The sequence below is a fragment of the Dendrobium catenatum genome, unplaced genomic scaffold (assembly GCF_001605985.2).
Source record: "Dendrobium catenatum unplaced genomic scaffold, ASM160598v2 fragScaff_scaffold_1271, whole genome shotgun sequence".
Taxonomy (NCBI): domain Eukaryota; kingdom Viridiplantae; phylum Streptophyta; class Magnoliopsida; order Asparagales; family Orchidaceae; genus Dendrobium; species Dendrobium catenatum.
In genome coordinates this window covers 587750-612283 of record NW_021319733.1, presented here as the reverse complement: position 1 = coordinate 612283, position 24534 = coordinate 587750, and the positions used below count along the sequence as shown (strand labels likewise).

The window sequence follows — 24534 nt, the reverse complement described above, 5'->3', positions numbered from 1 at the left end:
CCTTAGGGTCCCTTTTGTCACACCTATTATGCATATATCACATATGGGTCTTTTTTGTCTCACCTGCAATGTATGTATCATATTATTTTATAGCCAACCTTTCTAAATGTTGATATTCAGTAGACTTCAAATATTTGTAATTCATACTTGCTTTGTATTGTTGCATACTTTCATAGCATTCTATCTATTATATCGTTTGCATAAAGAGAATTTATATGTGATATGTAAAGAATTGAACTTCTTTCCAAAATCTTACCAACTAAAAAATGTGTTAAACAATCATATTACATCTTTTAATACTGAGTCATTCAAATTGCATATGATTGCTCGTACAAATATACTTGACTATGAACATGCATTAATAAAATCATTCCATTTAATAACTATTTTCCAAAATATCCATTAAATACAGTGTACGTGTCTACAAAAATAACAACATATACTTTTTAATTGAAACTTGCATTACTAATCTCTTTGACGAGTTGTCTCTTTAAATCCTCCACCTCGTACTCTTCTTCATTTGTAAATTACCTACAAATTGGCTCTCCAATTTTATAATTTCCACAATTTATTATTCAAATAAATTGCATAAAATCTCTTTATACTAATATAACAATTTACATCGTAACCTTCCTTCTGCATATACCCAATGAATCATAAATACAGTTGGTGTATTTACTTTGGAAACTTTTACCAATTCCTTTTTTTTAGATCTAAAAGACAAATATTAACATTATTATACAACCAAATTGCTAACCTCCTCCTTTTTCCTTCTTCCCTAAACTTGCTTTCTTATTCTTCCTTCATTGTTTCTTAATCCCACACATTCACTAATATACGATCAAAGCAATTGCTCGCTCACAGCAATTGCTCGCTAACACAATCACTCTCACTCCCTTCCCGAACTCCACTAGCAGCTACTAACTGCAATGCCGAGTACTTCCAGCATTATGACGATCCTTTACCCTTCCAGCACTGCACTGTGCAGTGCTTTCCTTTCACTGTGCTGTGAATTGCTACAGTCCCGCTCCCTCAATTCCTTCGGCTTATGACGTGCTTCCCTCAAACAATGCTTCCCAATTCTTCTATACAGCTCTTTTCCTGAAAATAAACGGGCCCACTCACATAACTATCACGTTATGCTTCACTGCCATAGCAGACATCTCTTCAGAAATTAAAAAAAAAATACTTAAATTACTTTCATATATTATCTATTGTTAAGTGAATACTAATATTCACTTAATTCTTTTACTAATAGTAATTATTGTTAATGTTAACTTAACAGTGATTTTTCATTAATCTTTAGAATAGGCTTTACAATATATTTACTTAATTTAAATTTTCACATACTTAAAAATTTTTGGGTCTTATACATTTGAAAATGGTGGTTTGACCAAGTATTTCCCTATTTCGGTTGAGTTACATCAAGGATCAGCCTTAAGCCCATATCTTTTTGCTTTAGTCATGGATGTTCTCACTAGACATTTGCAAGAGGATGTACCTTGGTGTATGCTTTTTGCTGATGATAGTCTTCTTGTTGATAAGACTAGAGAGGGAGTTGAAAGTAAACTTGAATTATGGAGGTCAACATTAGAGACTAAAAGTTTTCGCTTGAGTAGATCTAAAAATGAATATATTGAGTGTAATTTTAGTAGTAATAGACCTAATGAGGGGATTGTGACTTTGGGCGATCAAGTCATTAATAAGAGTACTCGTTTTAGATATCTTTGATCTATTGTTCAGAGTGATAGTGAAATAGATGGGGATATTATCAGCAAAATTCAAGTTGGATGGTTGAAGTGGAGGAATGCATCGGGCTTGTTGTGTGATAGAAAGTACCCCTCAAACTTAAGGTAAAATTCTATAATATGGTAGTGAGGCCTGCAATGCTTTATGGTGCTGAATGTTGGTCATTAAAAGAGAAGCATAATACTAAGTTAAGTGTGGCAGAGATGAGGATGATTAGGTGGATGAGTGGCTTTACCCTTAGAGATAGGATACGAAATGAGCATATACGTGAAAAGGTTGGAGTAGCTCCAGTAGAAGATAAGATTAGAGAGAGTCGCCTTAGATGGTTTGGTCACATAAAACGGCGGCCTTCCAATGACCCGGTTAGGAGAGTAGAGATATTAGATTTGACTTATGTTAAGAAAGGTAGAGGCAGACCTAAAAAGACTTGGTTAGAAAATATTAGGAATGACATTTCTTTATTAGATTTAAACGAGAATTTGACTTTTAATAGGACACAATGGAGAAAAATGATTCATGTAGCCGACCCCACGTAGTGGGATAAAGGCTTGATGTTGTTGTTGTATACATTTGAAAATATATAAGACTTAAACCTGCAAAATAAGGGGGATTAAAAGTAGTTTATATGAAAGAAAAAAATATCATAAAATTATCTAGCACTTAAAATATCAAATCCTATTTCTATCCTATTGGTCATTCGTCTTTTGGGGAGTTTAAGCAATACATGTAAGCAAACATTTTCATAATAATGATTAATTTATCTCCGCTTACAATGACCACCTATAGAAAAGAGCATGCATATCTTTATCTAAACCACTTAAGCGCAAATGTCCACAATGCAAATAATTTAATGTTTATCACATCAAACACAACACATACCCCGATAAAAAAAAATCCTAATCCTAGCATGCCTAGAGAGTTGTGCATCTAAGTGTGTGATAGCTATATGGTATATCATATTACAAGTGTTTTATTTTATTATAATAAAGATGATATTTAATTTTAATCTAAGGGGTGATTTCACTTTAAGTTGTTAGTTACTTAAAACTTTTATTTGAATTTTAATTGTTTCATATCTATGAAGGTTATGAAGAATTCATAAAGCAACCAATGCTTGTTTTGAGGCAAGCTTGTTGTTTATGGAATCATAAGATCCAATGATATATGTATTCCACCTTTTATGGTGGAATGATTCATCATTGTATCAAAGGAACCTAAGTGATTTTTAGATTTTATTTTAAGCTCTCTTAATGTTTGGATAAAAGATGGATGTTTACTTGATGGGACAAAGTAAACATGCTTAAGGATTTGAATTAGGACTTCGTGAAATTCACCCAATAGGATAAGGTGAATTTCAACATAAGAAAACTTCTAAAGAACTTATAAAGATCATATTTTAAATGTCATGAAAGGATTATATCATTTATTTTGTTAAATTAAAGTTTACTTAGAGTTTGGGTCAAAGTAGAAGGATCATCTATTTGATTTGGACCAAATAGATACACTTTTCAGTGTTGAGGCCAAAGGAAAGACAGGTTCCAATAGATTTGGCACAAAAGGATGAAGGAAATTTCCTGAACTTGAGGTTGGAGTAGATGAGATGAGATGAGACATATAGCTTTCAAACTAAGGTGAAATTTTTTATGCTTTAAGGGTAAGGAGTTGGAAACTTTTCAAGGACTTTTGATGTCCATAGAAATGAAGGAAGATTTGTAGTTTTGATGCTACAAATCAAAAAGGTTTCTTTGAATTTTTGTGTTCAAAGAAGGTGATCATTTGCTTAATTTGGGCTAACCAAAATGAAGAAGCTAGACTTTTGGCTCCTAAGTTTAATGACAAGAGAGGCCACCAATTGATTTTGGCTCAACTGGTGAATTGGTTGGGCTTATGTTTGATCCCTAAGGTTTGCTAATGCTCTCATAAACTCTTCAAAAGTCATTTAGGAACTTTTATAAGAGTATAGGAAAGACACTGGGAAAAGAAATTGAAGAATTTCCTATGGCTTTTAGACTAAGGAAAATGTGGGATTTCTTCCAATTTTGGCTTCATAGAAAATAGGAGGGGAATGTGCAACTTAAAAGTTGCAAATTAGAGAAGGCTTTTTAAACTTTAGTGTTCAAAGAGAGATGCATTTGACTAATTTGAGGCTAAGTAAATAAAAAAGACTAGGATTTAGATCCTATGTCTAAGGGATTATTTGTTAATTTTGGATTCAATAAATGAAGTAGAAGAACTTAGAATTTGATCCTAAGATCAATGATCCATGTAATATGACATTTGGAGCCTTGGGGAGGCTCCAAAATGCCACACATAAGGGAAAAAGACACTTAAAGGAGAGCTCCCTATTTTTATTGAATATTTTGGACTCATTTGAATAGGAAAAATTCATTTGAATGCCTTAAATAGAATTTAAAGATAAATTTTGTTATGATCTAAGGGGAATCTAGGAGTGTGAATGGCATGGTTTGTTACTTTAGGAGATTAACAAATGCTTAAACTACTTGTCATTACCCTCAACCAATCAACTTGCAAATTGCACTAATCATGCTTAGATAATTTCAATTTGTGATGGGAATAATCCATAGTCCTTTAAAAGCCATAGAATACTCCACATTTTCTTTATAAGCACTTACAAATTAAATAAAAATGTTTGCGAATTTGCAGATTTTGAGTAAGCAACAATCTTAGCAAATGACCCATGACATGCATTCCTTTACGGTTTGAGTGATGGAATCTAAACCATGCAACCTAATTTGGTTAAGTGTGCGATCATTTGGATTGGGGTTATTCATCACTTGTTTCAATGATCTAAATTTGGAGAAATATCAAACATGAATTCAATCATTTTAACTCATAATGGGATTTGAATCACCAACATGAAGGTTCGTGAAAGACCCCACTAATTGTTTGTAAGCTTTATAAATTAATTGAAATTCACTATTGAACCTCTAACAAATTTAGAAGAAATTTGCAAATGCTAAGCAAAGCAAGCCTCCTATATCTTTTAAGTTAATTTTGCTAAAACTTGTAATTTGTAAGGGAGGTGATGCATGCCATATATCATGAAACCTATGCGTCGTCAATCAAGTTTGTGATCAAGTGACAACATCCAGCCTAAGGTTTGATCAAAGGAGAAGGTTTGGAATGCAATATGAATGTTATTTCATGCATTGAGGGACATTGAACACAAGCCCAATGACCTGACATGCGCTACCATCCTCTTGGGCTCTCACATGAGACCAACCCGTAAAAAAATCACCGGATTTTCACTATTTTGCATAGTGGACAGCGAACATATGGGTTATTTTGGTCTCTATAAAATATAAAGCGTGGTTTTTAGGGTCCTAAGGGTTTGGAAGCATCAACCACATCCACAAGGCATGGAAACCTACGGGTTTTCTAAGTTTAGGGGGTTTACCTGACCGAAGCAAGTTACGATGCTTGTCGGCGTGCTCTCCCTTGAAAAGGCGAGCTAGCGGAAGGATGAGGAATGAGCTCGCTATCCAAATTATTTTGAATGTCACTTCCATTGTTTGGACTGCTCCTGGATGTCGCTTCACTGCCAACAGCTCATCGGAGACTATAGGAAGAGGAAGCTCCCATATTTTCCCTGACTATAACAAAGGAACACTATAGTAGTTCCCTCTAGTTTTGGAAGACCAAAAGAAAGAAATCATCAGCCACAACTCTCAATTCTTTGTTTGGAAGACACGAACTGGCAGCTGGCCGCTTTGTTCCTCTAGATCTAACGCAAGAAGGTTCCTGGGCTTGACTTCCTACTCTCGGCCCGACTCTAAACATGCACAGGAGGACCAGTCACACACGGTATGATGATCCCATCCGCCCGCCTCTTATTTGATCCCAGACACGCACACAAAAAGCCTCTCAGCCCCACTTTCCCTCTCTCGAATGCAAGGCTGCAACTGGATGTGGTTCCTTGCTCAGTTAGGCCCATATGTATGTGCGAGAAGGATCCTTGCTCGATCTTCCTCTGAATGTTGCACGTAGAAACCACATTCGTCTCTACTCGACTCCACCGGAAGAACAACGTGCAAGAACGCGACTGCTCGCTCACTCCATCATTCGTTGTAGCATGCAGGAAGCACGCACGCCTCACTCAATCCCTCTCAGCTAGATGCACGCAGAAAATATAACAGACTGACTCTTATCGCTCCTCTCCCGCTTTTGGATGAACACAAGCAGAAAAGTAAACCAAATGAACCCACCCTCGATTTCGTGGATTTGGAAGATAGATACGCAAATGATTGCCTGCTAAGAGATTTGACAAGAAGGTGCCATGCGTAGGGGGCAAATTCCAATGCAATTGGAGCCGTTAGATCAAGTTTTTGATTTAAGAAGTCAAATTGAACTTGAATTGAACCAATTGGGCTAATTGTGTTCGAATTTGAGTATGAATTGAGCTCAATTAGAATCGATTTGAGAGGATTTGAGTTTCTTTTAATTCAATCGACTTAATTTTATGAAATTGGGCTCGAATCATTTCGATTCAATTTAATTTGAATTTAATTGAGCTTAACTGACCTCAATTTGGGTTCTACAAAGCTTAATTGAGTTGATTGGGTTCAATCAACCTAATTGGGTCCAATTCCAACACAAAAATTGTGTCAACATATATACTCCAATTTGGAAGTGTTGGCATATTAGTTAGTTAGGGTTGTTTGGTTGGCTAAAAAAGGAATGTAATATAAAAGGAATATGGTGCAAAATGAATGCTTTGAGTTGTTTGGATGAATGTAAAGTAAATGCAAGTGAATGATTTTTTTTATTTGATTTGTAGTAATGAATGTTGTGTAAAGTCAAAAAATGATGGTGACTAGTGGAGATGGTGATGGTCGGCAGCGGTGACGGCAGCGGCTGACGGTGATGGCCATGGCGGCGGCCAGCGAATGGCGGCTGCATTCAGCAATGAAGGCTAGTGAATGGCGACTGCGGTCAATGACGGGTGGAGGCGGTTGTCGGTGGTGGTCGGAGGAAATTGGAGGAGACCAACGGTGGTGGCGGGTGGAGGCACCTAGCGGTGGTGGAGGGTGGCGGTTGGCGGCGATCAAGAAAGCTTGCTTGTGGTGTAAATCGTTCTCGCTCAAAATTGGGTGAATTTGGTTTACCACAAAAATGAACTAGAATGGTTTTTAGGTGAAGCTCTATTTTTTATTTTTAACTATTTATACCATGTATTTTAAAGGCGAAAAATCTCTTCCACAAATATGGCATAAAAAACTTTTTTGAAAAGGTAAATCATTCCTCGCTCAAATGTCTGAAGTGTAAATATTACCAAAAATAGCAACCTTGCATATTTGTCTAACCAACAATTTGCCACTTGGCTTCTAAGTTTAAGAAGATCAGCAAGACCCACATACAAAGGCACCGAAAAAGTACAAGATGAAATTATGAGTATAGCCGGTAGAATTTCAGTTTTATCAAATGTTAATCGAACATCTAGGTACATTTTCAATAAAGAACATGTATCAGCCTGATTATTTAACATTATTATTATAACTACTATGACAATTAAGATGCTGAATTTAATCTTCAAATATAACAAACTGATGAATCTTGTAAGCTCACCAACTGAAAAGGGACCATAAGATCAGCTTCAGCAGTTGACAGCCGAGGAGGTAGACGCATCAGTTGACGGCTCCCCTCAAGGAAACACTAAAAATTAATAAGAAAGAGTAAAGAAAATTAATAGAACTAAAACAGCAGGAAACACTTCAGAACGATATCATGCTAAAAAATTGTGCTTCAGAAATATGCAGTCCGTTAAACCAACTAATATGAACATATAAACAATGAGATAAACACAGGACCAAAGGAGCTTAATAGATGATCTTGAATGAAGGATATAGTAATGCTAGAAAATATATTCATGTAGCTGGCCCCACGTAATGGGATAAAGATTTAATGATGTTGTTGTCGTCATTCAAAGAGAAGTTTTGCCGAGATTGTTTTAAGCAAAAGCAACAATACTTATTGAAACTTGCAGTGTCATAATCTTAGCAAGAACATCCATAACCAGATTCTCAAGGCACAAGCAGATCCCTGCATGCCTATAACACAAATAGTAACATGGATCCATACCTGGAAGAAATCACCTTTAGCTAAAAGAAAATAATCTTTGAGGGCTTTCAGGTGGCCATTCAAGTCGGCACGAATCACTACAAGCTGATACCAACAACATCAAGCCATAATGATAAAATTATAAAGGCAATAATGAGAATGATCCTAAGAAAGCTTTATAAAAAAAGTAAACAATTCAAGATTTAAGAAGCATGTACCTGCCATAGATGGTTTGCAGCAACAGTACAGATTGAATTCACAGCAGATTCAAACGATCTTTTATGAAACTCGGATGATTGCTGTATTTAGTAGAAACCGTAGAACTAAGAATTGGTCAAGATGTAAAATAAGTATCAAATATTATAAAGGTTTAAATGTTTTTTTTTTCCAGCTCATCACCAATTTATGGGATGGAAGCTGGTTCTGATCTAAATATTTCAATAGCTCTGGAAGAAAGCAAAAACACTTTGTACTATTGAAAATAAGCATGGAATTGCCATCACTTTTATTAAAAAACTTTAAAAAAAAAAAAAGAAGAAAGTGGAAACTACTTCATAGAAAGCGGTTGGTCATGTACCACCCAAATCCATATTATGAGCAATGCAAAAGGTGGCTTTTTTCTAGAATGAAAAAAGAGGATTTAAATTGGCATCAGACAGCTAAAATTCACTTGTACTTGGAAGGTGAAAATATAATCCTTCATTCATTCATTACTCTGCCAATTGTAGAAGGAAAAAAGAATTTCATTCATCATATCAAATCTAGTTATAATCTTTTAATAGATCAGAAAAACACATCCAAGGCTTTCACTAATTCATTCAAAAGATTCTCAACTCCTAAGTCAATGTATTTAGATCTTTACTTAGAAACAACTTATTTTCTTATTTGAATTCTCTTGAGCTTGGCTCTCTTCATCTCCTTTGTATCGACTAAGCTAAAGCTACCGTTTTTTATGGGAGCTGATAAAGTCCAAAAAGATTTTCAATCAAATTCTTCCAAGTCTTATGCAATTTTCAAGGATATTTTAAGCTTGGCTCTCTTCATCTCCTTCGTATAGTCTTGAGATAAAGTGATGTGAAACAATCGAGAATTGCACGTGAAATTTATAAAGAATCACAAAGTGAGCTAATTTTAAGATTAAGGTATCGTGAGGTGAGGTTCAAGAGTTTTCAATTGTCAAAGTTATTATGATAAGCAATTACAAACTTGATGTTTGGGCACAATTGGCGATAGATCTTGAAATTCTCACAATAAGACAAATGCGGAGTAAAATATAATCCCACGGCTAATGTTTAGAAAATTCACAATGAGTTACCTTGCTCACTCACACTCAAGTAAGGCTTAGCAGAAGAAGGTCTTTAGCATACCCAACGATGCCATGAGGACGATAGCAACCCCAACGGCCTTGAGCCACGGAAAGGTTGACGGTGGTGAGGATGGCGGGAATGGTTGACTGTCGAGGCTCCAATCGTAGTTTGGAAGTTGGCGGTCGATGACGCTCGCAAGAGTAGGTACAACTCGATCCAAATAATCTCCAACGGTGGCGTCGTCTTCAAATCCCACGTCAAAGAACGGAGATCGTAGGATGTTGAGATTTTCGTCAGCGTCGAACACAAGTCCCCACTCAAGTTCGAGATCCGCCATTCAACATTGAAGTGGAGGTTGAAGGGCGTCGTCTTCTTCTCTTGGCTTCAAGTGTTATGAGCATCCGACTTCACAAGGGAGGGAAAGGGGAGGGGTCGGCCAAGGTGGGGAGAGAGGGGGTGGGTGATTTGGGAGAGGAGATTTAGGTTAGATGAGGGAAGGAAGAGATTTACTCAAATTTGAAACTAATTTCAGATTTTAAGTAAATTTGGAGGGAAGGGATTTGAAATAAATTCAAATTTCAAAGAGAATTTAGGAGGATTAATGGGCATTTAATGGAGGGGGCCGGCGGGTTCATTAGAGGAGGGAGAAGGGTTTTAATTCAAAACCTGAAATTAATTTCAGGATTTTGAATGAAAAAGGGGGGAAATTAATTTGAAATTGGATTTCAAATGAAGGGGTCATTAATGAATTAATTTGGGAATTAAAGGAGGGGGCCCATGCTTGGCCGGCGGGTTCAAGAGGGAGGAGGGAGGTGAGGGAGAAATTCATGAGCTTTCCAAATTAGCACATAAGCATTAGGAAAATTTATCATGAAATCCAATTGATTTTGAAATTCAAAATTGATCGGAATTGAAATACTTTCCTAATATGGCTTTTGACAAATTTGGAAAGTTTGAGGTTTAACCAATTTGAATTTCAAAAAATTGAAATGTGCGGGAAAAAAGGGACGAGGCCGGTGGTGGAGGATGGGGGACGGGGTGGTGGAGGGGATCGGCCGGCGGCTAAAGAGGACCCGGCGGGTTGGATCCCAAGGTGGTCGGTAGGGGAATTCGGGGCTCGGATTGAGGGCAATAAGGATGAAGGCTTAGGCTAAGTGGATGAGGTAAAACACAAACGAGAAGATAGAATAAACTTAACCACGAGCCGCGGACTCTTCCAACGACTGGTGGGCCTTGCGATTTGCTCCCCTTGAGCTCTCTCCCTTCTCTAACGCTCACGCAAGAAGAAGTAGAAACAAAACATAATTTTCATTCAAATATTCATTACCCTTTTACAAAGCATAAGACCGCTATATATAGGTCTCAAACACAAAGAAAAGAAAAGTACTCAAATGCCCTCTGGGCTACAATAAGAAAACACTCCCCATAGAGGTAAACTAGGAAACGGAAATGCAAACTAAATAAAACATAAAATACATCAAAAGTAAAGACTCTGGATCGTAGACGTCGATCTGCGCTGTCTCCGGCGATACACATGCTTGAACCTCTGATCGATGTCCCCATCATAAAGCTACCGTTTTTTATGGGAGCTAATAAATCCGAAAAGATTTTCAATCAAATGCTTCCAAGTTATGTGAAATAATATTTTTCCAAGTCTAATGTAACTTTCACGGATATCTTGTAATGCCTCGTTATTCAAACTCAGCTCCGCTCTCATCTACCTTACCCATAAGAAAGATAATTATGATCCTATGAAGGATTTAAGGCTTATCATCCTAATTAAACTGTATTTTTTAAAATCTTTACAAAGGTTCTTGCTAACATGCTTATTCCCTTAATGCTTAAGTTGGTCGATATCACTTAAAATGCTTTCATTATTAGATTGAACGATCTTAACTGCATTTTTACAACTTATGAAAGTATCCAAAGACAATTTTATTTTCAAGTGGACTTTGAAAGAGAATTTGATAGTTGCAATTGAAATTCCATCCTTAATTTACTTAAAAGGAAGATATTTCCCTCATTTTATTTATTGGATTCAATATATCATTTCTAATGCTAGTTCTTAAGTTATTAAATGGTGAAGTGGGAAAGCAGTTTAAATGTTACAAAGGCCTTAGACAAGGGGATTCTCTCTCCCCTCTTGTTTTCAAAAATGTGGATGTCTCAAAGAAAGGGTTGAAATCAACAGCTTCTAAGGATGGGTTGATGGTTGTTCTTAGTCAAAAGGAAAAAACCTAACTTTCAGCATCTAATATGCAAATGAAGTAATGAACCAACCTTCAAGTGATTACTCTCGAATATATTCTCTTGATTGAGAATGACTCGAGCCTCAAGATTAATTTCTCAATTTTTTCTCATCCTTGCTTGAGTGTAAAGGATAAAGGGTCAATATTGGCTAATTTAATGGGTTATTGTCATAAGAAGCTTCCTATTAAATATCTCAGTGTTCCTCTTGGTGATTATAAACTTCAAAATGATTGGTGGATCCTTGTTATTGATAAACTTTGCCCCAAACTTTCAAATTGGAAAGACAATTTTTTGTCAAAGGTAATCATCTTACTCTCATCAATTCTATGCTTTTTGTTATCCCTTTATTCTATTTCTTACTATTTTAAGCTCCTAATTGGTGATTAATAAAACGAATTGAATTAGAAAGAATTTCTTTAATAATTTAACTGGTGAAGGCAGAAGCTTGAATTTAATAAGTTGGAAGAGTATCTATAGACTTAAAGAAGTTGATGGCATTAGGATTAAGAATCCTACACTTTCAAACATCACTTTTTTAGGTAAGTGAATTTGTATTTCTGTCTCTTGTGATTGTTGCTCGTTTGCTGGTAAGATCAAAAGAAAGAAACATCTCACAAATTTGCCACCATCTAATTTTTTTCCTTAACAAGTACTCCAATTTCTCTGATCTCATTAGAGAAGTTAGACATGCAACTAAGCCTTTTTTTTCAATGACAAATATAATGCTAATTTAAGAACAAAATTTAATCTGTGGATACATAAATGGCTGGATGATGTGCCTCCTGCGGTTATGTTCCATGACTCTCTGCATTTTTTTCCAGAAATGCAACACTCTAAGTGCTCACTTTCTTGAAGGTCGTAGCTGGTTTGTTTACAAGAGCTAGACTATTTTACATTCCAAGAGAGTTTTCTTTTAATGGTCTCATTAAAAATATCAGTATCAACTCAACCAAGGATATTGACCTTTGGCAGATCTCTAATAATGGAACTTTCTCAGTCAAATCCTTCTATTCATTTATTTCTTTTGGAGAGCTGAGAAAGAGTAATGCATAATGGATTTGGAATCCTTGTGTCATATAAAATTTTATTTTTATATGGATTCTGTCTTGGAGGAGATTAACTTGTAAAGCCCTTCTTCACAATCTAGATCTTGATTACTCTATGACTTCTATTTGCAAAGCTTACCCAGAGGAAGGTTTTTACATTTTCTTCAATTGTTGAACTATTAGCAAGATTTGGAAAATGAGAAGTTTGGTATTAACAAAAATGAGAAGCATTACTCCTCAATGTTCATCTCGGAGGAACAAGGATATCAAGAATAACTTCAAAGATCTTTAGGATATTTTCTTCTTTGCTACTATTTGGTTTTTTTTTACTATTTGGTTTATATGAAAGAAAAGAAACGCTAGATGTTTCTCAAACATTACTAAAGATGAGAAGTGGATTTGGTTTGATATCATCTCTCTTGCTTATTTTTTTGATACTTTCTGCTCTATGCAAAAAAGGATTCTACCACTGGAGTTCAATTTTCTAAACTTCAGCTTCCAGAGAAACCAATTAACCTGCCAGAGGATTCGTATTTTGTTGTTTATGTTTATTTTCTTCATTCTGATTAGCCCAGCTATATTACTTAGCCTCCGGTTTTAATGAGAAGGGTACCTTCCCAGCTTTTCAATTAAAAAAAAAATGAAAATTTGATCGGCAAGTTCAATAAACCTAAAAGAAATTCTAAATATCTGTAATATTCAACTGAAAAACTTACAAAATTATCAAAAAATAAAATCTTCATACTACCTTCAACCCTAGGAGCATTTCTTCAATTTTATCAGCCTCGGACTGTGGGAAGAGATCGTCAGCAATTTTATTTGTACCCTTCAGAGGATCCTTAAGAAGTGCAAAGCCTCCAATCGATCCCTGGGTCCTTTGAGCCCCTCTTAAAATGTGTTGCTGAAAGATGGATTCATGTAGTCTGAATGAATACGTTGGATTTCTAAGGACCCTTACTGCTTTACCAGCAAAGAGAATTGCCTCGGCAATTTGCATATGTATGTATTCCGGCAACATTTCCTGTTAAATGATTGAAAAGCGAGTGAAAAGAATACTAATAGTAAACGAGCTAAGCTCTTCAAGTTAAAAGCACAAATATTGTTGATGTTAAAATTGCACGGTGGTTAAAATCACTATAGCTAGAACATAGTCCAGGGACACTGGCATATCATGTATTATTGTTTCAAACAAGTGTGTATGTTTTAAGTTAACTACTTCATGGAAAATGGCTTCTCCAACATAAACAATGGAAATTTCTCCAACTTTGCACCACACAGGGCACGATGACCAACACAAGAACAGAGGTTTGATTGCATTTTAATCGTTATGCAATAAGAAACAATATTTATTTAAGCTATGTGTTACGTAACAAACTGTCAAGATAATGCTACTTAAATGTTACATCTTAATTTTTAATATAGAAGTAGATATTGCTAACATTTTATAAATCCAGTTGCATGGACGATCATTGGCAAAATAAAATAACACACGTTAAAGAATGCTGTCAAAACTTAGACCAGTGTAGGGTACAAAATTCATGTATTGATAAAGGGCATGCCGAGGGAAAAAGAAATGAAATTTTGAACCTCAACCTACGCATATGTTGCTTACTTAAAAACCATGAATTAAAGATGCCAAAGATAGATGAAATATCAGAATACCTCAATTGTAAGTGTGTATAAAAATCAATACTAAAATTCTAAGGATTTGGGAAGGTCTCATGAAATATAAAATAAGAAGAGGTAGTTTACCAGAAATATATGAAATCCTATGTTCCAATCAGTAAGGGCTGCATTTTCAGATGACTTATACATCAACTTTTCTGTGGTATCTGAAACAGACGATTCATTCTCTATGTCCCTATGATCTTGCCTACAAAATTATGCAAGAAAGCAAACTCAGACTGACATTGTTAATAACATTAATTTGGAATAATGCCAAATATCCATAACTTAGAAAGGTGTAACCCAGCGTGAGAAGCTCCACACCAAGGTAGGATTCGGGGAGAGGTTGATTTACATAGTCATAGCCCTAATGCTGAGAGATTAATTTCGTGACTTGGACCCATGACCTCTAGGTTACAACAGAAACAAGTTGACCATCCTTGAAGACCCGTCCTCTCCCAAATATTCATAACAAGAAAGCAAAAATCAATTATATCATATAATTGGTAGCAAATCAATCTCTTCCTAGCAGTCAGCTTAAGACAACGCATTATCACAGACTAGAGTCTACAAGCAATACAATATAGAAGATAGTAACGAAGTAGGGCATCCAAAAACAATTTTAGCCAGTTTGGTGGAAGAAACAAAAGGAAAAAAATTATAAAATTTGACCCAAAAAAAGCATATCGTATTAGAACTTTATTTAGCTTATTAATGAATGATAGTTTTACAAATTATTTAAGTTGTACAAAAATTTAATGAGCATGTATATAGCAAATTAATGAGCTACAAAGGAAAGTCAAAAAAATACGTCGTAAAAGCCCAACTAGCAATGGGCCAATTAAAGGACCCAAATCAGGCAAATCATAACAAAACTTAATCAATCATTTGAGTATAATTTCCATTTATGGTTAAATTCTCTTATTTTTTTCAATTGATTTATTTAATTAGGTTCATTTACCTTGTTTAGATAAGATTAAATTTAAATTTGAGCACTTGTTAGAATATTAAGTTTAATTTCCATTTAGATTTGAGGGATCATGATATGTAATTAAATTATTATTTATTGAATGAATGAAAATTGTTTATGAGGCCACTTCACTTTTCTTTATATATACAGGTAGTGCATGTGGATCACTCCACGTTGTATACAGTTGTATACGTGAAATTCCACCCACTCCCCTTCTCTATCAACTTTGGTATCAAAGGCTTGCTTACGTAGCCACATCTACACCTCATTCTAATCCTACTAGTCCTAAATCTATAAAGACATGCTAATGTGAAACAATCAAGAATTGCACGGGAAATTTTAAAAGAATTACAAAGTTTGCTACTTGAAGATTAAAGTTTCGTAAGGCGAGATTCAAGAGCTTTCAATTGTCAAAATTATTATGATAAGCAATTACAAAACTCTAAGTTTGGAACAATTGAAGATAAATATGAAATTATCACAATAAAAACAAATGTGTAGTAATATAATCCCACGGTTAATATTTAGAAAATTCACTATGAGTTACCATGCTCACTCACACTCGAAGTATGTGTAAGACCCCAACGGATAACCAAGTGAGTTACTAAATGCTACATAGAATTCAAATTTATTTAGTAACTAACTGTTAAATAGATTAGTTTAATATTTAGTGTTGTTATGTTAATATTAGCAAATAAATGGAATTTGTAATTAAAGCCAAATAAGATAATTAGTAAGTTATTTTGAACAGATGCATAGATTGAGCAATGGCAGTTATAGCTTGGGCCCACTTTTCAATCCATATCATTTTCAAGCCTTATTTGCCACAAGCCTTATCTACAGCAATCCAGTCTCACGCCAGAGAGGTTTCCACCATCAAGAAAACCATTTTCCACCTTCGGCACTATAGCCAGAAAGAAACTGAAGGAAATTCGGTAAAGGAATTTTCTGCGGGACTGTAGCAAGAGGCGATATTGTTTCTTGTTCTTTGTTTGAAGGCTTACAGGAGGAGACAAAGGTTCTGTAGCAGAGTTCGGCACAGTGATTCCGGTACTGTAGAAAGAGGCGGAGAATTGGCTTGGCAGCGAATAGAATGGAATTACTGTAGGGAAAGTTCGGACATGGCAATAGGGACTTGGTAGTGCAGGTATTGCCTTAACAATGATCTGATTAGTGAATTGGAATATTAGTAAACAGTAATCTGACTTAATTGTGGTTAATATATTTGGTGATCAATTGTAGTTTGATGCAAGGGTGAGAATAATTGGAGACTTAGTGAATAAAGTTTAAAAGAAGAAATTTAAGAGAAGACGAAGGTAAAATTTATAGTAATCATTGTTATCTTTTATGTTATCTAAATTAAGTAACATTTTTAAAAGATTGTAACTTATTCGTATTGTAGGGTTATTCGTATATTTATGCAGAAAGAAAGTTTTGGATTAGTGTATCAAAGGAAAAGGCTGCGTGGTGTAGGTTTTGAAGAGATCAACGATCAGGAAGGTAAATTATGTAATTATTTATAATTGTAATCATCATGAATGATTAATTTATTCCTTATGTTTTGAAAGCTTATTATGAAGACATGCATTATGAGAATTTGGCTAGTCATCATAAGAATACATTAAGGTATGCATAATTATCTATCCATGAGAATAAGAGAAATTTGATATATGTTTAAATGTGCTTATCTCAACCTTTTCTTAACTGGAAAGTTTTATGCAAAGAAGTTTTTGTTTAACATAATAGCTATTAAATTCTTGTTGCACCAGATGTATGAAAATAAGTATACTTGAAGTTTATGAACATTGAAAAGTATGAAGTAAGGAATAACAAATTAAAAGTAAAGATTGGCTATATTATGAAATAATGTCTGCAATATCAGGTGGGCAAAAGGGACCCAATTAATAAACCTGTATTGTAGGTGGGGCAAAAGGGACCCCAAAAGGAAAAGAAACCTGCGTAGCAGGTGGGGCAAAAGGGACCCCTAATGAGGCAAAAGGGACCTCAATGTAATTCAATGGCGATAATGCCAGGGCTACCTGAACTCCATTGAATATTGTATGAAATTATAGCCAATTCTTTTACATATTTAATTTGATATTCAATGTGACCTCAAAGAGATAAAGAATAATGCTAATTAAGATTTTGACGTTGTTATCATTAATTGTGAGTTTAATGCTTTATGACTTCAATGTTTTGAATTATTCCTCTTCTTATATTATAACTGCTGTTTAGATTACATAATTTACTGGGCCTCATAGCTTACCAGTTATTTCTACTGGCTGTCTTTACAGGAAAAGGGAAAGAAAAAGTTGAAGAAGTTTGATATGCAAGTATTAAGTTTTGTGAGGACGGTCGCAACGCCAATGGTCTTGATCCACGGAAAGGTCGACGGTGGTGGAGATGGCATGGGTGAATGACCGTTGATGGTCCAATCGTAGTCCGAGAATTGGCAGTCGACGATCTCCACGAGGGTAGGGAGGATTCGATTCAAGTAATCCTAACCGGTATTGTCAAAGCCAAACCTGACGTCAAAGAAGGGCGATCGAATGATGTGGATGTCTCCGTAGACGTCGAGTACGAATCCGCTATCAACTTCGGGATCCGCCATTCATCCTTGCCGGCAATGAAAGAACACCAATAAGGAGAAAGGAGATATGAGGTGGTGAGAGAGAGCACTTGTGGTTTGAGAGGAAGGAAGAGGGAGAAGAGAGGGGCGGCGGTTTCCAAGAGAGAGCAATTAGGTTTAGGCCAAGAGCAATATATCTTTAATCAAAAAACCTGAAATTAATTTCAGGTTTTAAGTGGATTTGGAGGGAAATCCAAATTGAAATTAATTTCAAATTTCAAAGGAGTTAAAGGGGAGTTAATGAGCAAATAATGGGAGCCCGTCAATGGTGGTCGGCGGCATAGGGAGAGAGGGAGGGGATTGGGGAAGGATTTAGGGAGTTTCCAAAAAGGGATTGTGGATTAGGAAAGTTATTATGAGATCTAATTTATTTTAAATTTAAATTGGGATCATGAAAAAAAAACTTTTCTTAATAGGAATTCCAAAATTGGCAAGATTTTGAAATTCAAAATTTGAATTTCAAATGGAGCCAAATTTTCCCTCTCATGGCCAACTAAATTTGGAAAGCATTGTGATGATTGAAATCATCATCATGATGGAAAATTGAAGTGGAATGGGGTGGCGGCAAGAGGAAGGGGAAGGGGCGGGTTGATGTTGAGGTGGATGGATGGGGTTGAGGTGGGGAGCTAGTGGATGGTGGGCTTGTGAAGAAGAATTAGGAGGCGATCGGGGTGGTGAGCTTGGATGGTGGTGGTGTTATGGAGGCCGGAGGGTGGGAGTGAGGGGAAGGGGTGGAGATGACGACGATAAAATAGAAAACCACGAGTCGAGGACTCTTCCAACGACTGGTGGGCCTTGCACTTGCTCACATTGAGCTCTCTCTCTCCATTCTCTAGCTCTCATGCAAGAAGAAGAAAATTAGATAAAATTTTCATTCAAATATTAATTAACCAATACATAAGAGCATGACCATATATATAGGCCTCACAATGACAAATAAACAAAAGACAACAATGCCCCTCGGGCTACAATAGTGACCAATTACCCATAAGGGCAAAACGAAAAACTGAAGAAATAATAATGACTAATACATAAAATGCGTCAAAAGTAAAGACTCTCCATCATGACCATCGATCTCCTGTGTCGCCTGTGATAGACGCGTCGAAATCTCGTATCGATGTCCCCATCACATGCACTCTTAAATCCCATAAAACCAAGAATTTTGAGTTGCAAATCAGTCTTCAATCACACATTTTTAATCATAGCTAGTTACAGTGGTCATCGACCAGTTCCACCCAAGTTGGAAACTCTAGAATTCAACTAGGTCAACCCTACCCTAGCGTGACCAAATGGCTATGGTGTAATACCCAAAAATTTCAAGTAAAATTATAAAATTTTGCTTGGTTAAATCATGTTGAAATATAAATTTATATGATTATTTCCATACAAAAACAACAACATCAAGCCTTTGTCCCACTACGTGGGGTCGGCTACATGAATCCTTTTTCGCCATTGTGTCCGGTTAAAAGTCAAATTCTCATCTAAATCTAATAAAGAAAGATCATTTCTAATATTTTCTAACCAAGTCTTTTTAGGTCTACCTCTACCTTTCTTAACATAAGCCAAATCTAATACCTCAACTTTCCTACCCAGGTCATCGGAAGGCTGATAGAAAACACTTGTAGTTTTCAAGTATTTCCTATCAATCTTTGGAAAACATCGAAAATCTTCACCAAAGTCCGCACAAAAACCACAAAAATAGTAGATAACTTGTATGATTTGATGAAAGGAACATGGAAAATAGCAAGATACACTTGATCCTCAATTCGAGAGGAGGATCGATCTCTCCCGAATCTCTAGACGCCGCTAGAGCCCAAAGAAAACCTAAATCTAAGAGATCTCAAATTTCAGCCAAATGCAAGATGCCCAAACCCTAGGAAAACAAACTATTAATGCATACAAATCAAAAGGAAATCCCTAAACAATCCCTACATACAAATCAAAAGGAGTGGGCGGCTAGGGCTTGGGAGGAAAATTAAATTAGGAAAGATATTGTATTAAAGGGGATGAGAGGGATTCAGAGAGATTATGATTTGATTGATTGAAAATTAGGGTTTCTTGGTGTTTGGGCTCTATACTCTCTTGTCTAGAGATTTGGAAGAGACGATCCTCCTCTCGAATTGAGGATCTTTTGTATCTTTGCTTTGTGTTGTTCCTCTTTGCTTTCTATAAGAATTTGTTATCGTTTGGTTGTTCTTCCACAACGATTTCTGCATTTTCTCGCTGTTTTTACCGATTATTATTAGGTTTGCTTGCGAACTTAAGTAGATCCGATAGGATTACTTGCGAACTCAAGTATTTCCTATCAGATAGTAAAAGATTCAAGCCAATATTAAATTGGTTGTTTATATTTTTAAATAAAAATATATTTAACGTCGGATTAATAAAAAATTTGTACATTCATTTAATCAGAAAATATTCAACATGAAAAACTGATATGCATATGAAGATGTCTTAGCTAATATAGATGATGGAGATGACATACTTGCATGTGAGGATGTTGAAGCATAGGGTGGAAGGTTTTGGTGAAAGAGGATTTGTAGATCCATATCATACAAATTTAGGGAAAGATTATTAGATTGATCATGATAGTTGTGAGTTTTGAGTTTTTAGGATAAAATGATATGAAATACAAATTTAGGGGATACTTATAAATATTTTCTTTAATTAAAAATAGGCATTCTTTCATCTTTTATATTTCATGTATTTTGTTTAATTTTCAGTCATCTTTTTTATATGATTTCGTCATTATTACGTAAATTATCCTATATTTAAATAAAATTAATATTTATTATGTCATTCGGTTCGACCCCGATTTAGCTCCAGTCGAACCATTGAACCGTTAACCTCTCATTCTTCCGGCTCTTTGTTCGGTCAGATTTTCACAACCTTGATTTTGACTATGCATGAGGAAGCCAATGTTATGTAGAAAAAAATAACTAGAGATATTAAGAATGTTGCAAAGGATGTGTTTGGAGTATCAAAAGAAATAGCTCTTAATAATAATTGGTGTTGAAATCAAAATATACAAGAAAAGATTAAAAAATAAGAAGCACTATTATTAAAATTGGTTTGGATGTAAAAGCTTAAAAAATTGGAAAAAAATATGAAGGGGCCCGTAAAGAATTTAAAAAAGCGATGTAAAGAATTTAACTTTCAATGATTTATATATATACTAAATACCAAAGAGGGTGAAAGATGTATGCATAAGCTAGCCAAACAAAGAGATAAAAAGTAAGGGTTTAATTTAAATGAAGTGCATTAAGGATGAAGATCAAAAAGTACTTGTATTAGAAAAGGATATTCAACAAAGATGGATGAGATGTCTCGATAAGCTTTTCAATGAATATTGTGAGAATATGATTGACTTTGGTGGCCTTAGCACCAAAAATAAAAATATATATTTTTATTTTTATCGTCATATTAGTAAAATCGAAGATCATATGAAAATTGATAGGAACTATCTTAAACTTTTATTCGTCTGTCACCCTCAACTTAAATATCAAACTAAGGTTTGTTGACCTACAATTGTAGGAAAAAAATAAATAAATAAATAAAAGAAACCATGCACGTATCTGCTCGACGCCGCTCTCTGCACGACAAAATCCCGCATATCCATCTCCGGGCATCCTATGCACGTCGAAGTCGTGTTAACCATGATCGTTGTCTGGCCTAGGCCCGTCGTTTGCTCTCGGTTAATAAAAGGAAAGTGAAGACAAGCCTTCGGCTTGGGGGGAAAAGCACTCGATCGAACTCCATGAGGTGTAGGGATTGCAGGTGTCGCTACTCCGGCTCCTTCTTGGCTGTCTGAGTTCGCCCCTTCGAACAACTTTCCCTCTCCATAGGACCGGAAGTTACGACACTTTTGTTCGGAAGCTTTAACGGAAGCTCGCTGCTGTGTAGATAACTTTCTACCTTTAGCACACTTCTTCGGCACCTCCATGGCTGTTCGACGTTGCTTCCTTCGATGATGTTCCTTCTCGTTCGATCGGAGGCGACGCCGGAGCTCGCCGACCATGAAGATAACTCCCTAGCCGAGCACTTCTTCGGCTTTTGCGTAGCCGTTCGACTTTGTCTGCTCGACAATGTTCCTCCCTGTCGATCGGAAGCAACAAGGGTGAGCTCACTCACTGTGAAGGACATTTGATCGGAAGCAATCGCGGGAGCTCGCTGCCCTGCCAACTTCGCTCATCCGACGACTTTCTCTGCCTGTCGGTTCGGAGAGTTCGACATTTTGATCGGAAGCAAGAACGAGAGCCCGCCGACAGTGAAGGTAACTTTCTCCCTTTCACACACTGGTTCGGCCAAATCCCGTAAATCCGCCGAATGGAGGGATTAGTAATGATTTTAATTTTAATTAAAATTAATTATAATTAGTTTTTAAATTATAATCATTTTAATTAATTATTGTTATTGTAATTAATTATAATTAATTTTAATCAAATTAATTATAATTAATTATAATGAATTTTAATCAAATTAATTATAATTAATTATAATTAATTTTAATTTTAATTATAATTAATCATTACTAATTAGTTATAATTAATAAATATAATTAATTAGAGATGATTATAGTCAGTTAATTAATTATAATTAATTAATATTAATTATGATTAATATAAAAAAGAAGAAGATGCTTGCCCTCCTGCCTCAATCCTCGAGCCAACACGGCCGACAGTCGCCGACGATTCCAAGGTATAAATTTCTTACTCAAATCCCGCCCTCGTCGCGCTTGACGCGCTGGTGGATCCCCTATACGCGCTCTTGTAGCACGGCGGGGGAGAATCCGGTGCGACATGTGCGACGAGGCGGGTAAGCCCTATACACGCTCTTGTAGCATGGTGGGGACAGTCCTCGACCTCGACATCGACACCGCTGACGACTGCTACGCAAGGTATGATGTTCTAAAATCCCATTCTCGACGTTTGCGGCGAACCGGAGAACCACCTATACGCGCTCTTATAGCACGGTAGGAGGGAACTCTGTGCGACGCATACGACGAGGTGGGTAAGCCCTATACACGCTCTTGTAGCGTGGTGGGGAGAGCTACTGGCGTTCTCGTACGGGTACTGCTGAAGGCCCCATACACGCTCTTGTAGCGTGGTGGGATGAAATTTGTACGGCCGCGGTGTCTAAGGACACCTACCATACACGCTCTAGTAACGTGGTGGGAAGGCCCAGCTCCCCTACATTCCCCCAAACGGGGGATATGCCGGGGCGCTGCCGAAATTTTCACTGAAATGCACAAGACTTGAACTATTTAAAGACATCATTTGAGCAGCAATACGAAGGACCACAAAGGACTCATACTTGAACTGAAAGCATAGAACTTGTACTCAAATGAACAGTGTACTTGTGGACCTAAACCTGAACAAAATTTAAATGATTTTTAAAGGTCAAAATCAAATGAAGTAAGATCAAACTGGAACTAAATTCATATCAAGCGAAATTGAACTTGCAAAGATTCCAGAAGACTTTGAACAAGCACTTGAACTTGTTCTTGGAACTCGAACTGTGCAACATCAGGGGACCCGAACATAGAACTCAAACTCAAGTGAACTCTAACATGAATTGAACAAGATTTCAGAAGGCTTGAACTAAAATGAGAACTTCATTGAAATAGAGCTTGAACTCAAGTGAAATACAATAGATTTGAACTCAAAAAAGTAGTTGAGTTGGATCGCGGGGGGACTTGAACAAAAGCTTGAACTTTCAAGAATAGTAGGGACTCAAGGAGCTTGAGATTGAATGGGATGCAAAGAGTTGAACCCATAACAATATACAAGACTCAAGCATGAATTGAACCTTGAGCTTGGGTACGATGTAACGTGTAGGACTAGACTTTGGATGAATGAACAAATCAAAGTCCAAATGCACAGTTGTTTAAGCTAACAACAAGTTGCAAGTGAGAGATGAAATTCCAGTGTACACGAAAGATGAATGCAACAAACTCCTACAACAGTCCCTACGAGGTTAAAAGCAACGTGCTTACAAGAACAACAAATGGTTGTAGAATGCATATGTGTTCTATATGCACTATTGGAATCTCCAACTAAACAATAAAGCCTGTTGATTGAGATGGCAATACTGGAGACCAACAATCAAAGACCCATCCTCTACAAACAAATACAATCATCGACCCACCTGAGATTGGTGAAAGGAGGGTGTGATACTAGAACAATGGGTCTTCTACAAATACCTTCAGGAGGTCGTAGAAAATACAACGGGTCCCCGTAAATATATACAAGCCACTTGTTGATAACAACAGTGTGTATATCGTAGGTACAACGAATCACTGTGGGCACAAGTACAGACATCACTTATGACTACGGTGATTAAGATCTTCAAGTACATCGAGTACAAGGGCAACTCGACGTGCAAAAAAAGGACACCTACTGGAGGAATGGAAGAGATGTTTGAACAAATTAGAACAAAACTTTCTGGTGTTCCAAAGTTTCTCCCTAGTCCCACCCTTAGGAAGAAAACAGTTCTGGTGCCCACAAACATCGGAAATAACAAGTCTACTACACTGAAGATCCTGAAAAGAGCTCTTTTCAAGGCAGCAATAACTGATTTCAAAGTCTAGAAGTCCCTTGCAGATGAATGAGAAAGGGGGAGTCAACATCAAGACGCACACCAACGGATCTGCAACACTCATACGAGCACACAGAAGGCGTCCACAAATTATAACTCCTCGCCACCTGATCTGCAATACTTATGCAAGCAGACATAAGGCGTCTACAATCTACAATCCACCGCCACCGGATCTGCAACACTCGTACTAGCGGACAGAAGGCGTGTATAAGCTCCTAAATGAAAAGTTGTGTGCATCCAAAC

General features: G+C 36.4%; 1 protein-coding gene across 1 annotated transcript in view; it reads right to left on the bottom strand.

Moving 5' to 3' along the window:
* Positions 1-24534, bottom strand: part of LOC110100838 (gamma-tubulin complex component 4) — a 79978-nt gene that overhangs the window by 27881 nt on the left and 27563 nt on the right. Inside the window, exons 5-9 of the mRNA XM_020828529.2 lie at positions 14183-14303; positions 13179-13451; positions 8046-8126; positions 7849-7932; positions 7336-7422 (exon numbers count right to left, since the gene is read on the bottom strand). Of these exons, the coding sequence (XP_020684188.1) occupies positions 7336-7422; positions 7849-7932; positions 8046-8126; positions 13179-13451; positions 14183-14303 (646 nt within the window). The remainder of the gene's footprint in view (positions 1-7335; positions 7423-7848; positions 7933-8045; positions 8127-13178; positions 13452-14182; positions 14304-24534) is intronic.